Here is a 16,588-nt window from a genome sequence, read left to right as displayed (position 1 = left end):
CCACTGTTTCGTGTATGCACCACTGTGTATCAAGAACTCTGGATGGATACCATCAAACCCAGGTGCTTTACCTGGTTTCATTTCTTTCAGCGCACGTGTGATTTCAGAAATAAGTATTCTTGCTGAATATTCGGAATTCGTTCTGTTCATTTGTTTTAAGGCCCTTAAGTCTCTTTTCACGTTGGTAGTATGTGTTCGATCTCGTGGAGCTCTGGATAGAGATACTATATGGGAGGCAACCTTGTTAGGAGACATTTTAGACTCTCTGGATTCCAGCTGGTTAGCTCCTTCAATTTTCCGCAACTGGGACCATGCCTGACGGCTTGATTTTTTAAAGTCAAGGTTTTCGACAGTCTTTATCCATTTTTGGCGTCTAGCTGTATCGATGTTGTGTAAAAGCTCATCGGCTATTTCTCTGTCACCACTTTCGAGAAACTTCGTATATAAGTCTTCACATGTTTCAGTCCATCCGGGCACATATTCTTTGCGATACCCCCTAGGGATGTTTTCCTTTGCAGCGCTTATTACTGCACCCACAAACCTCTCATAATGTTTGCTGGTTGGAGGGACCCAGCTCAAGGTCCGGTCTAGTTATTCAGAGAACTTCTTCCAGTTTACTTTTCTAAGATTCCACCTGGGTCGAGGATACGATCTAATTATTGGAATTGATATTCCGATGGTGATAAGCACAGGGCGATGTTGAGTATGTGGGAAGTCTGCAAGGACACTTCTCGTAGTTGTTAGTGGTCTGTCATTGGTATCTTTTGAGACAAAACATAGGTCTGGGTTATATTCTTTTCTCTATGCAGCTGATTTAAATGTCCCTCTGTCTTTGGCATCAAAAACTAGATATGTGTTTTGCTCTTCGGACCATTCTACTAGTGCCTCCCCATTTTCATCATTCGTGGTGTACTTCCACATTTCGTGGTGGCTGTTGAAGTCGCCGATGTATATAGCAGGATGTGGATGAGTCTTTAGCACTTCTGGGTTCCATGTAGTGGCTGGAGGTTTGTATATGTCAACTACGGTAATATCTCCAATCTTGGTGACTACTTCATGTATATTATTTTCATTGGAAGCAGAAAGTAGGAAACCATTTTCTATATTGCAGCGAATGTAGGTTGCGACGCCGTAATGTTTATCATAGATGGCTCCCAGTAAATCGTAGCCAGGTATTTTTCCCCTTAAATCAAGCTGGACTTTATCTTCAGTATGGGTCTCTTGTATGGCAACCAGGTCAATGTCGTTATCGTGTAGGATTTTTTGCAACCCTTGACATTTTGCCTTGCTTATGCCCTCAATGTTAAGGTGACAGACTCGGATACACGGTCCGAGATCTCTAGTCAGTTGGTTCTGAGAAGAACCTTTATTTGTTCCCATCGTATGTTTACTGAACAATATGTGGACCATATAGGATAACTTGGTGTTGGAGGAAAACTTTTACTTTGGATGTTTGGGTTAGGCCTTTTTTTGGACCAATTATACTATACTACCTTCGTAAGTTTGGAACCGTTCATTTTAGAAGGATTAGGCATAGGGCCTTTTTTATTTCAAATTTAATGTAGAACATTTTTGTATAGAAGGTTGTTATATTGACGAAAAACGCAAAAAACTACAAATTTACCGATTTCACCCCCCCCCCCCCAAACCCGACGCTCAAAATGGTGTGAGTTTTTTCTGAACATTATGTGGACCATATAGAACAATTTGGTGTTGGAGGACTCTGTTTCACTACTTTGGATGTCTGGGTGTGGGTCTAGTTATACCATACTATATCTGTCGAATTAATATTGATGACGCGCTAATGTATCCTCTTAAAATACATTATTAGGTCGGAACTGTGCTTAAATAATATCCTTAACATTATTTATCATTTTAGGATACGTTTTACTTCGAGTCCAATGCCCGGAATATCAAAAACTTGTCTTGAATATTTTAATATCTTTATTGCAAGAACCAACTGAAGAATGGAAAAATCAAGTGACTCTTGAGAAGCGACAAGAAATGGCGATGTCTGGCAGATTTCCACAGATTTTGGCTCAATTGATTTTTATTGCCAACGATGATCTATTTCCTAAACTTTTGGAGCTGACGTTTAAATTGTTGGTCGAAAACTTAGAATCATGTAAGTCATTGTAAGTTATAGGTATTAATGTTTGTGTATATTTAGCTATTTATTACAATTGGAATTTTTTGGGAAGGAAATTTAGGAAAAGAGTGCTACAGCTTATATTATGAATGATTTCAGTATGAGTATACCTGTTGGTCTGATAAGTAATCTCATTAGCCGATTAGAACGCTGTGGTCACAAACAAAATATTAGTTCTAGAAAGTCTAACCTTATGAATATACTTTTGAATTAATTATACCCGAGATTTCCTGGGAACTTGCTTGAGAAAGTTATTCGGTAGGTTTTATGAAAGTAGAAATTACTTTACTGCCAGTAGCGTAGCAACATTTCTTACAGAAATCTATACCTCTTGTATGTCCTTTGTCCAATCCACTAGCTGCCAAAGTTACTCCAAAAAAACTTCTAGCTGTCTTAATTTTACTAAGCTTTTATTTCAAATGATTGATTATGTTTTATTCATTAGGTAAGTTAATGCTATCAGAAGACGTTATAAATTCTCTCCTAATCAGAATTGAAGATAACTGGAGAAAACGCTATCCAAATGCTCCAGTTTTAGATCACCACTTGGATCTTCTCGCGGAACCTCCTTCATTTTCAAATCTTACTTTAATCATTTCTATCGTTAATCTGATGGGAATATATTTAAACTCAAATAGAGACATGTTGAAAAATGTACCTGTTATCTCAAGACTTGCATTATGGTAAGTTAAACATTTATTTGATCATTTTTTACCACCACTACCATTTCTCTTTTACTATATTTATGGATGTGTTACATATACAGCGTGTCTACTTTAAGTTGGAAACATATGGGAAACCTTTTTGTTATTCATTTTACGAAAAAAAGTTATTGTTATAAAAAGTTCTGCATGCTCTAAAACCTAAGACTCAATTATCAGATATCAAATTTTGTCAATATTATACGAGGTATGTCAAAAAATATGAACTTCGTTCAAGAGTAAAGTACCTTTATTTCTCTCAATATCGAAAATTCTTATTATGAAAAGTTGTTTGGAAATAAAAACTAAGATCAAATATGCAATTACATGCTTCTAATTGAAAATAATATTTTCCAAATTGTTCTCAAATTTATTGATACAACTTCGTTTTTATTTATTACACATATAGTCCTGTCGCCAGGGGGGGTACAACGGCCTCCTTAATTCACATGGACTTACCCAAGTTTTTTTATATATTTTGACCCGTAGAATACGAATTTTTTGGGTAACAGTTGATCCGGATGTCGATAAGATTGTTATAGACAAAGAACTTGAGGAATTACATAACAGCGATTTCTCGCAAAACATAACATCTTTTTGTATTTTTTGGGTCATTTTAAGCAAAAAATATTCCTACAAGTTTTTTCGTAGAATGCATAGTTTTCGAGATAACCGCGGTTGAACTTTCAAAAAATCGAAAAATTGCAATTTTTGAACCCGAATAACTTTTGATTAAAAAATAAAGTAGCAATTCTGCTTACCGCATTTGAAAGTTTAAGTCAAATTATATCGGTTTTGATTATTTTCATTGCTAAAAATTAATTTTTTTATTGTTAACCTAATCTATAAACACATAGTGTTTCCCGTGCCTAATACATGCGTTTTAACGCATGCTACGTAGAAATTGCCTCGCTTGCACTCGTAGCTACTCTATCTACTCGTTCGATTTTAAATGAGAAATCATTGAAAACATCACTCACATACTAGGTGTTTATAGCTTTGTTTAACAATAAAATAATAAATTTCTAGCAATGAAAATAATCAAAACCGATATAATTTGACTTAAACTTTCAAATGCGGTTAGCAGAATTGCTACTTTATTTTTTAATCAAAAGTTATTCGGGTTCAAAAATAACGATTTTCGATTTTTTGAAAGTTCAACCGCGGTTATCTCGAAAACTATGCATTCTACGAGAAAACTTGTAGGAATATTTTTTGCTTAAAATGACCCAAAAAATACAAAAAGATGTTTTGTTTTGCGAGAAATCGCTGTTATGTAATTCCTCAAGTTCTTTGTCTCTAACAATCTTATCGACATCCGGATCAACTGTTACCCAAAAAATTCGTATTCTGCGGGTCAAAGTATATAAAAAAAACTTGAGTAAGTCCATCTGAATTAAGGAGGCCGTTGTACCCCCCCTGGCGACAGGACTAATACGATAACTCTTTTATTATTACTTTTACGAAAAAAAGGTATTCTTTATAAAATGCTATATATGTCCTAAGATGGAAGATGCAACCATCAGATATCATATTTTAATAATTTTATACGAGGTATGTCAAAAAATATGAATTTCTTTCAAGAGTAAAGTACATACCTTTATTTTTCATTTCACAATATTGAAAACGGTTATTAAAAAAGTTGTTTAGAATTAAAACTATGTTTCAATATGCAATTACCTCCTTCTAATTGAAATATTGTGAAATGTAAAGGTACTATAATCTTGAGCGAATTTCATATTTTTTTACACACCTCGTATAAAATTAATAAAAGTTGATATATCATGGTTGTGTCTTAGATTTTAGACCATGCAAACCTTTTTATGAAGAATAACTTTTTTCGTAAAATGAATAATAAACGAGTTATCATATTTGTAATAATTAAAAATGATGGGTATCCATAAATTTGAGAATTTTTTTTTCAATTAGAAGCATGTAATTGCATATTTGATCTTAGTTTTTAATTCCAAACAACTTTTTATCATAAGAATTTTCGATATTGAGAGAAATAAAGATACTTTACCCTTGACCGAAATTCATATTTTTTTACATACCTCGTATAATATTGAGAAAATTTGATATCTGATGATTGAATCTTAGGTTTTGGGGCATGCAGAACTTTTTATAAAGAATAACTTTTTTTCGTAAAATTAATAATAAAAAAGTTTCCCATATGTTTCCAAATTAGACACGCTGTATACCTATTCGTAGTAGTGTAGAAAATGCCTACTTAGTGAATACCAGCTGAGAAAACTGCATACACAGAATAAGTAAAAAAGTTAAAAGCTAGCAGTAACAAATGTGTAGTTGATAAGAACAAATAGACTGTAATCTGCTTCTGCTTCTTCGGCCTTAATAAATCCAACTTTGGACATAGGCTTCCCCCAATACAATCCAGTGTTTTCTATTGTACGCCACTTGTTTCCAGTTATGTCCTCCAATCTTCTTAATGTCAGCCCATCTCATTTGTGGCCTTCCTCTGCTTCACCTTCCTAACCATGGTCTCCATTGTTGTATTTCGTGATTCCATATTTTATCCTTCAGTCAGGCATTGTGTCCTGCGGGTTTACTGTATAGAGGCCGAAATCGTTAGACCGAAAGCAGTAGACTGAACTCATTAGACCGAAAAGCACTTTACCGAAACCTCACTAGACCGAACAGTAGGAGACCGAAAAGCATTAGGTACATAATACAGGGTGCTCAAACAGGATTGTAATCTGAGCAAGGGTAACATCAACCTCCCTTCGCCCTTTATCTAGGCTTAGGACTGGCAGCACAAAGTACTGGCGAGTTTAGAGGTTGTTTTTGCTTTGTTTTTTGTTTATTTTGTTTGTTATTGTATATTTGTTTTTGGTATATTTTTTATTTATTATGTACAATGCTAAAAATTAAATACAATACCTACTAAAAATTAATACTCTGGGCTAATTAGCAAAATTCATGGAACAGTTATTTACCAGCAATTTTATTGCTGGAATCGAATTAGAAGATCCTATATATTAATAATATAGGTATGCAAAGTCCGCAGATAGTGTGCTACTTTTTTTATAAACAAAATGGCGCCGACAAATCGTACTTTTTTCAATTATTGCTCTATAACTCCGAAGATTTTAACTTTACAACAAAAACACTCAAATAAAAATTCACCGCAACTAAATTCTGCATAGAGATAGGTTTTTCACGATTTGCTCTGACGAAAATTTTCCTCGGAAAATGCGAGTTTTCCTAACAAAAACTCTAATTTTCAAATAAAGATTTCGGTAAGTAATTATTAATCAATAATTAAATAACTTAGTGACATCAAAGCTTTCTTGGTATAGATTGTAATTCCAGAAGCTGGTGAAAATTAAACGAATATTTTAGCAACAATTCAATTGTTAATTAACAATTTACGATCGCAATAATAACCAAAATAATCATGATACGCTGATCAAACTTATAAAGATTATAAAGATGAGATGCTTATTTAATATTTTATCGACAAAATATAAATGTTTCTTTTTTTTTGCATAATCTTTAAATTTTGAAAAAAAAATAGTTATAATACGCTGGTCTAATTAGTAAAGTACAAAGAAAGGTTATTTACCAGCAATTTTATTGCTGGAATCGAATTATAAGATCGTATGTATTATTAATATAGGTATGCAAAGTCCGCAGATAGTGTGCTACTTTTTTTATAAACAAAATGGCGCCGACAAATCGTATTTTTTTCAATTATTGCTCTATAACTCCGAAGATTTTAACTTTACACCAAAAACACTCAAATAAAAATCCACCCCAATTTAATTCTACATAGAAGCATGTTTTTTCCGATTTGCTCCGACGAAAATTTTCCTCGGAAAATGTGGGTTTTCCCAACAAAATCTCGAATTTTCAAATAAATTTTTTGGGCCAGCAATTATTTATCAATAATTATATAGCTTGGTAAAATAAAAGCTTTCTTGGTGTAGATTATAAATTCAGAAGCCGGTGAAAATGAAACGAATATTTTAGCAACAATTCAATTGTTAATTAACAATTTACAGTCGCAATAACAACCAAAATAATCATGAGACATTGATCAAACTTAGAAAGATTATAAAGGTGTGATGCCTATTTAATATTTTGTTGACAAAATATAAATTTTTCATTTTTTTGCATAATCTTTAAATATTTAAAAAAAATGTGATAAAAAAAATAACATTTCTCAGAAATTGTTTATTATATTCTAATTTTATAAAATACTTAAAATGCGTATTTCGTAGGTCTTGAAAATGAATGCTTTAAAAAATTTTTCCAACCATTTGCAAAAAAGTTATGAAACAGCAAAATAAATATACGATTTCTCCGTTATTTATAATTTGTTTTAATTGTTTCAAAGCTTAAAAGTGAGTCTATGGTACAATCTAATTACTCACAAAGTATGTAAAAAATTAGTGCAATGGTTATATTTTAATCAAAGATTAAAAATACTTTTTTTTGTAATTTTTAGCGCAAAAGTAGGCCTGATACAGAGTCGGAGCTAAAATGTTCACTCGAAGCGACTGACACGCAGCTGTATATTATTTATAAAAGTGTACGTCTCGCGCGGCCGGTCGTCGCTCCGAGTGAAAATTTTAGCTACATTACTGTATTATTCTACTTTCGCGCGTGTAAATTGCAAAAAAATATATTTATAATCTTTAATTAAAATAGAACCATTAAACTGATAATCGATATTTTTTTGTAAATAATTAGCTTGTACTTTAAACTCACTTCTACGCTTTGAAAGAATTAAAAAAAATTATAAACACCCTAGTAATCGTATGTTTACTTTGCTGTTTCATAACTTTTTTTGCAAATGGTTGCAAAAAAGTTTTAAAGCATTCATTTTCAAGAAATTTGAAATGCGCATTTTAGCTATTTTTTAAAATTACAATATAATAAAAACTTTCTGAGAAACGTTAATTTGTTTATAACTATTTTTTTAACATTTAAAGATTATGCAAAAAAACAAAAAATTTATATTTTGTCGACAAAATGTTAAATAGGCATCTCATCTTTATAAGATTTCAAAGTTTGATCGGTGTATCATAATTATTTTGGTTATTATTGCGACCGTAAATTATTAATTAACAATTGAATTGTTGCTAAACTATTCGTTTAATTTTTATCAGCTTCTGGAACTATGATCTAAACCAAGAAGGCTTTTAAGTCACCAAATTATTTAATTATTGGTAAATAATTACTTATTTAAAACTTTATTTGAAAATTAAAGATTTTGTAAAGAAAACCCGCATTTTCCGAGGAAAATTTTCATCGGAGTAGATCGGCAAAAAACACGTCTCTATGCAGAATTTAATCACGGTGAATTTTTATTTGAGTGTTTTTGTTGTAAAATTAAAATCTTCGGAGTTATAGAGCAATAATTGAAAAAAACACGATTTTCGGGCGCCATTTTGTTTATAAAAAAAGTAGCACACTATCTGAGGACTTTGCATACCTATATTATTAATATATAGGATGTTATAATTCGATTCCAGCAATAAAATTGCTGGTAAATAACTTTTCCCAAAAATGGCCTATTCTCCGATAATCAGCCCAGACTATAAATAATAAATACAGTTTAGATGTTGTTCTTTTTTGCTTTGTTTTTTGTTTTTATTTGTTTTTAGTTAAGTTTTTTATAAATTAGAAGCAAATAAAATTTACCCTTAATTTCTTTTTACTTGTCGCAGTAAAAGAGATAAGACAAATGTAATTACAACTAAATGTTATTTGGATGGTTATTAGAAACAGTTAAAATGGTGTTAACGTCACTCTACCCTAAATTTATTTTTACCTTCACTAATTTGTTTAAGCATGAACTTTATTTCATATCAGAGTGTACAGAGTAACAATTTACACAGTCTATATATAAAATAATACAAAAAAATACAATAAACAAAAAGACAGATATACAAAATCTTAGCATAATTTGCTGCAATCTTTTTTAATTCATGTACCATTTCGGTCTAATGATGTTCGGTCTAGTGAGGTTTCGGTAAAGTGCTTTTCGGTCCAATGAGTTCGGTCTACTGCTTTCGGTCTAATTGTCGTGTACCGTCCTGCGAAGCTCCATTTTAATTTGGCAGCATGTTCTCTTGCGTCTTTTACTTTGGTTTTGCTTCGAATCCATTTATTTGTTTTTTTGTCTATAAGCCTCACCTCGAGCATTGATCTTTCCATTGCTCTTTGTGCCTTTACTATTTTATCCATATTGGCCTTGGTGAGTGTCCACGTCTGTGAATCATACGTGAGTATAGGGAGGATACACTGATCGTAAACTCTGGTTTTCAAAAATATTGTTCTATTTTACTGTTTTTCTAGATCCAACTCAGTTTTCCAAATCCTGCCCACGTATTATTCTTCTGGTAATTTCGGTCTGTATTCTTTCATGGTCTGTAATTCTTCGAAACTTGTAGCGAATATTATAATGTCGTCAGCATATGTCAAATGACTCAGTTTTTTTCTATTAATATTTATTCCTTTATCTACCCAGTTAATGTCTTTGAACACGTCTTCCAGTCTCAGTGTGAATAGCTTTGGTGAAATAAAATCTCCCTGGTGAAATTATCTGTTGATTGATATAGCTTTGGTTTTTTCGTCTACCTATTTGTATTTTCATTGTAGCTTTCTTGTTTCTTGTAAATATTATGTACGAGCATTCTGTATTGAGGATCTATCCTGAAGTTGTTCATAGCTCTCTCTATTGCCCAAATTTCTATGGAGTCGAATGCCTTTTCATAATCAACGAAGCAAATGTATAACTTCGAGTGATATTCATTGGCTTTCTCTATTAGCGTTCTGATTGTAAGAAGATGATCCGCTGTACTGTAACCCTTTCGGAATCCTGCCTGCTCTTTCGGTTGATAGATATCAAGCTTATTAGTTAAGAGCAAACAGTAGCGATCAACAGGTATCAAAAACGCGGTACAAGATTGCGACTGTAATTTTGAATATTTTTTCGAGATATTTGGCACACGTATTCGTAATATAATAAAGAATGGCGGTATAGAGCTAAATTTGAAAAATATATTATTATGTGAAAATACTCTGCAATTAAATACAATATTTAAAAAACGAGCCTGTACAGCCATTAAGAAGAGCAAAAAAATACACTTTCTTCAAATAAACTTTATCCGATGCCTAGATTTTGTGTCATTTTGGAACTACTAATGAAATAAAACTTTTTAGTATGTAGTTCCAAAATGACACAAAATCTAGGCATCGGATAAAAAAGCTTATTTGAAGAAAGTGTATTTTTTTGTTCTTCTTAATGGCGGTACAGGCTCGTTTTTTAATATTGTATTTAATTGCAGAGTAATTGCAGAGTACCGCCATTCTTTATTATATTACGAATACGAATACGTGTACCAAATATCTCGAAAAAATATTTAAAATTACAGCCGGAATCTTGGACCACGTTTTTTCTACCTGTTGATCGCTACTGTTCCCTCTTAATTAAATAAACTATTAGAAAAACGAAGTCTTTACCACCATTATAGTCCTGTCGCCAGGGGGGGTACAACGGCCTCCTTTATTCAGATGCACAAGTGTTTTTATTTATTTTGACCCGTAGAACACGAATTTTTTTGGGTAACACTTATCCGGATTTCGATAAGATTGTTATAAACAAAGCACTTGAGGAATTACATAACAGCGATTTCTCGCAAAACAAAACATTTTTTTGTATTTTTTTTGGGTCATTCTAAGCAAAAATGTTCTGACAAGTTTTTTCGTAGGATGCATAGTTCACGAGATAAATGCGGTTGAATTTTCAAAAAATCGAAAAATTGCAACTTTTGAACCCAAATAACTTTTGACTAAAAAATAAAACAGCAATAATTCTGCGTACCGCATTTGAAAGTTCAAGTCAAATTATATCGGTTTTGATTATTTGCATTGCTAAAAATTTATTTTTGTATTGTTAAACAAAACTAAAAACACATAGTGCTTGAGTGTTGTTTTCAATGATCTCTCATTTAAAATAGAACGAGTAGGTAGAGTAGGTAAGTACAAGCGTGGCAATTTCTACGTCGGATGCATTAAAATGCATGTATTGGGAACGAGAAACACTATGTGTTTATAGCTTTGTTTAACAATAAAAAATAAATTTTTAGCAATGCAAATAATCGAAACCGATATAATTTGACTTGAACTTTCAAATACAGTAAGCAGAATTGCTATTTTATTTTTTAGTCAAAAGTTATTCGGGTTCAAAAATTGCAATTTTTTGATTTTTTGAAAGTTTAACCGCGTTTATCTCGAAAACTTTGCATCCTACGAAAGAACTTGTTAGAACATTTTTTGCTTAGAATGACCCAAAAAATACAAAAAAAAATGTTTTGTTGTGCAAGAAATCGCTGTTATTTAATTCCTCAAATCTTTGTTTATAACAATCTCATCGACATCCGGATCAACTGTTACCCAAAAAATTCGTGTTCTACGGGTCAAAATACATAAAAAACTCGGCTAAGTCCATCTGAATAAAGGAGGCCGTTGTACCCCCCCTGGCGACAGGACTATTAAAAAGAACAAAAAAATACACTTCCTTCAAATAAATTTTTTTATCTGATGCCTAGATTTTGTATCACATTGGAATTATTAAAATCGATTATCTATAACAAGAAATCGAAATTAACTGACTGATTTGGCAAAATTTAGCGCGCCTATGGGTATATTATTATCACAATATTGTGCCTTCATCTTTGATAATGTCACGTACTGCCTACGCACTGTTGCCAAAGGTTCGCAGAACTTTCGAAAACGGTGCTACTATCTCTCGAATTAATATTGATGACACGCTGATGTAACCTCTTAATGTTTTTGTACCTATATGTTTTAGGAATGTAAGATACGTTTATGTCTATGTAACAAAACATAAAAATCATTTTGCCAGAAATTTCCTTCTGACTGCTATAATTTGGATACTGGAACTTTTTCCAAGTGTAGATTTCATTCCCAGTGGCTTAGCGCAAGGTAGGATGAAAGTATACTATTAATAACATTCATAATTATTTAAAAAACAAACAAAGCTCTTGTATAAGTTCCTTCACATTTGTAGTAACTAACTTTCACATCTCATGAGGAAAAGTTGTGGTAGCTCCTAGCTCGAATTGAAATGAAACGCTGTGTATCTATATCGCTGTTATAGTAACATAACACAATGATAGTAGCGACCTCTATAAAAAGCAATATCGATGGCGAATTAAGTGAACTGCGAATCCAAACTTGTTGGAAGCTAATGGGCGATGTTAGAATTAAACTTTTATTACTACAATACGTCTAGGTACAATTTACCTAGGTTAACACACAACTGTATTCCAGGTTGGTGGCCTGCATTGATGAAATCATTGACGAATACCCTAAAGCTAAGAGAATCAATATTTACACAGATAAAGATTCTGGTAGTAAAGAACTCACTCACGAAATCAAAACTGGTGAGAAACTGCAAAGATCTCCTCAACAACCTGAAAAAAGACAATAAAGTGTCTTTAATATGGGAACCGGTTCATGAAGGGATGCATGGGAACTAACGAGCAGATATATTGGCAAACAACGAGGCTCCAAAGAATTATAAAAGGCCCAGAAACTTTCTGTGGCATCACTAAAGATGCTACAAAAAACGAGGTTCAGAAATGGCTGATAAGGAATCATCAAAAGAAATAGAGAGCCACTCAAGAGCAAATCCAGACTAAAAAATAATCAAGAATTTGATAAAAAACTCTTAAAGAGTTTGATGAACCTCAATAAACGAGAGATCAAAACGGTCACTGTAATGGTAACTGGACATTTCCAGTGAATGTGAGGTGAATGAATCATGATGGTGCAGAAAGTGCAAAATGGAAGGAGTAACTGCCATACACATACTATGCCATTGCAGTGTGCTAAGTGACGTAACGGAGGAATTCACTGGTCAAATAAGGTTTGAACCAGAAGAGATCCTAAAACTGCCAATAATAAATCTGTTGACCTTCGTTGAGTTCACAGAACTTATTAGAGTTAAAGAAAAAAACAAGGTATGGTAAAAAACAAAGGTCTTTTGACCAAGTGCCAGAGACTAACGAGTCCCGCCTGGTCTAAGAAGAAGAAGAGAAGAAGACAATTTGCCTCACAAAACTTCTTCTTCTTCTTCTTCAGCCTGTGTTCGTCCACTGCTGGACATAGGCCTCTTCCATTCGCTTCCATCGATTTCTACTCTTGGCAATTCTCATCCACTGCTTGCCCACGACTTGTTTGATATCATCTGCCCACCTCTTCTGCGGCCTGCCTACTCCTCGCCTGTTCTCTCTTTGTCTCCAGATTTAGTCTCTGTGTCCATTTTTCGGTATTATCTCGGGCAAGATGTCCGACCCATTGCCATTTGAGCCTTGCTATACGTTCTGCGACATCAGCAATCTTTGTTCTTTCACGAATGTCGATATTTCGAATTCTTTCTCTCAAACTAATCTCTAGCATGGCCCTCTCCATCGCTCTTTGTGTTGTACTGAGCTGCTCTAAGGTTTTCTTTGTAAAGGCCATGGTCTCCAGTCCATATGTAGTTACAGGCAAAATACATTTTTCATAAACTCTACGGTTTAGACACATTGGTATATCTTTATTCTTCAAGATAAAGCTTAACTTGCCGAAAGCTACCCAAGTGCGTCTTTTTATTTCGGCTATTTGATTTTCTTTGCCGATTTTAAACGATTTGTGTCCTCACAAAACTTCTACTACACTACAGCCCAAATTGAGCCTTGGCCTCCTTTATTTTTTGCCTCCACCCTTGCTTGTCTGTGGCTGCTCTTCTCCATACACGGACTCCTAACAGGGCTTATGCGTCGTTGTTTACTGTGTCTTCCCAGCGCTTTCTTGGCTTTCCAACCGGTCCCTTTCCCTGCAGTCCTCACAAAACACCATGTTTTAACCTCTTTGCGTAGAGAAATGATGTTAAAATGAAAGTAGACGATTGTATTTCTTACAATTTATTATTAACAATTTATCTTGTATCATAATTATTTTACAGATTTGCTAAATACTACTTTTCACGAGGTATCAACGCTCGCTAACAATCTGCTAGTTTTGAAAAATGCACTTTCTGAAGATGATTTCGTCTATTTACAGTTATTTATATATCTCATTCCCCTATACCTAAAATACAGAGGAGGAAAACTGGTAAATATGTTTCTTATTCTCTTCTTCATCTTTTTGTATAGACATAATTCTGTCTGTTTTTTAATGTGCCTCCAGTTAGTTATCATTCCATGGTTTCCGTGGTCTTTCCACTAATCGTCCTCCTATTTGGGAATCGCCTCTCGCTGTCTTTACTACTCTATTTGTTGTCATTAGATAAATGATGAAAGAACTGGACATAGAAGCCGGAAAGATAGGCCTTAATATGAATTACAGCAAGACCAAAATCATAACAAATACAGATGAGGACATCACAATGAGGATCGGACAAGATGAAATAGAACAAGTTCACGATTATATATATCTGGGTCAAAGTATAAAACTTAACAAGGAAAACCAAACAGCAGAGATCAAAAGACGAGTTAGACTGGCATGGGCGGCATTTGGAAAACTAAGCTATATCCTTAAAAACAAAAGATATCCACAACATGTTAAGACCAAGGTATACAATCAATACACGAGCGGGACACCCTCAAAAAAGCGCTTGGTTTTGGTTGTCGACATACTGGCCACGGAGGGGTGAATGGCTAATTTTATTCATACTTTATAATTTCGATGGTGCTGAAAACGAAAATGAAGTTTGTTTTGAATTTTATGTGGGGGAACATTGTCAAAATCGCAATTTTAACCTAAAAATAAAAAAAAATGAAATCACGTTGTTTGCGTTTACCTCGCTACAACTCTATTCTATTTCAATATTCTTTTCTGAGTTTTTTATAAAATATAGCTCTAAAATTTCTAAAGACAACGGTACCTGTTTCAAGCTTTTATTCTTATCCTGATAAGGTTATGAATTTATCAAAGGAAAAGGTTCGGTTATGTGCATTGCAAAGTTTAATCGCAAAAGTTGTGTGACGAAGTTTAGAATTTAGCTTCCTAATCACCTTTATGTTAAAGTAGAGAGTACAAAGAAGTTTTTTGGTAAGTTTTAGAATAAAATGTTTTATAGAAAAAAAAATAGTGCAACTTTTAATGTCGACATTAGAAATCCCCAATATAACGCTTATTTTTCGAGATACTGACCATGGGTGGTGAATGGCTAATTTTGGTCTTAGGTTATGTTTTTGACCGTGACAAAAACGAAAATGAAATTTATTTTAAATTTTAGGTGGGGGAATATTGTCAAAATTGCAATTGTACAACTCTGGTCCGTTTTATTATTTTTTTCTAAAGTTTGTACACTATATACCGCTCACATTTTTGAAGACAATGGTTTCTGCTTTAAGCTTTTAGTCTTATTCTAGTAAAAGTTATGAATCTTTTAAAGTACAAAGTGCAGATTCGTGAATTGCAAAGTTTAATCGCAAAATTTGACTGACAAAATTTGAAATCGAAAATCGTGTTGAAAACGAAAATCAAGTTAATTTTGAATTTAGGTGGGAGAGCATTGTCAAAATCGCAATTTTGCCCTAAAAATAAAAGAAAGTTAAACCACGTTTTTCTTAAAATTTAAAGTTGCACCATATTTTTTCTATAACACATCTAGACCTAAAACTCCCCAAAAAACTTCTTTGAACTCTATGATTTAACATAAATGAAATCAAATAGATAAATTTTAAATTTTGTCACTAAATTTTTGCGATTTGACTCTGCAATTCACGAATCTGCACCTTTTATTTTTTAAAATTCATAACTTTTATAAAAAAAAGACTGAAAGACTCCAGTTACTTTTATAGTCTTCACAAAGGTGAGAAATATATGGTGTAGAAATTTTAGAAAAAAAATATTATAATTGAACAGAGTTGTAGTGAGTTAAACGTAATAATTCGTAACTTCACTTTTTTTTTCGTATTTAGGTTAAAATGGCGATTTTGACAATGTTTCCTCACATAAAATTCAAAATAAACCACTTTTTCATTGTCAGCACCATCGAAAACATAAAATAAGACCAAAATTAGCCATTCACCTCCCATGGTCAGTATCTCGAAAAATAAGTGTTATTTTGGGGATGTACAACGTCTATATTAAAAGTTGCGCCATTTTTTTTTCTATTAAACATTTGTAACTAAAACTTTCCAGAAAACTTCTTTGTACTCTATGTTTTAAAATACACGTGATTGATACGATAATTTTTAAATTTTGCCTCTCAACTTTTGCAATTAAACTTCGATATTCACGAATCTGCACCTTTTACTTAAAAAAATTCATAACTTTTACTAGAATAAGACTAGAATCTTAAAACAGATACCGTTGTCTTAAAAAAAGTGATCAACATACAGTGTATAAACCTTAGAAAAAAATATTAAAATCGACCATAGGTGTAGCGAGTTAAACGCAAAAAACGTGATTTCACTTTTTTTTATTTTTATGGTAAAATTGCGATTTTGACAATATTCCCCCACCTAAAATTTAAAATAAATTTCATTTTTGTTTTCAGCACCGTCAAAAACATAATCTAAGACCAAAATTAGCCATTCACCACCCATGGTCAGTATCTCGAAAAATAACCGTTATATTAGGGATTTCTAATGTCGATAATAAAAGTTGCACTATTTTTTTTCTATAAAACATTTTGATCTAAAACTTTGCAAAAAAAACTTCTTTGTACTCTATACTTTAACACACA

At 32.8% G+C, this 16,588-nt stretch overlaps 1 protein-coding gene across 1 annotated transcript in view; it reads left to right on the top strand.

Annotated features, from left to right (window-relative positions):
• The window catches only part of LOC114324351 (uncharacterized), a 94,681-nt gene that overhangs the window by 8,282 nt on the left and 69,811 nt on the right, over positions 1–16,588 (top strand). Inside the window, exons 3-6 of the mRNA XM_028272154.2 lie at positions 1,880–2,125; positions 2,595–2,832; positions 11,696–11,829; positions 13,856–14,004. Of these exons, the coding sequence (XP_028127955.1) occupies positions 1,880–2,125; positions 2,595–2,832; positions 11,696–11,829; positions 13,856–14,004 (767 nt within the window). The remainder of the gene's footprint in view (positions 1–1,879; positions 2,126–2,594; positions 2,833–11,695; positions 11,830–13,855; positions 14,005–16,588) is intronic.

Source organism: Diabrotica virgifera, chromosome 1 (genome assembly GCF_917563875.1).
Source record: "Diabrotica virgifera virgifera chromosome 1, PGI_DIABVI_V3a".
In the NCBI taxonomy this organism is placed as follows: Eukaryota; Metazoa; Arthropoda; class Insecta; order Coleoptera; family Chrysomelidae; genus Diabrotica; species Diabrotica virgifera.
This window is presented reverse-complemented; position numbering and strand designations above follow the sequence as displayed.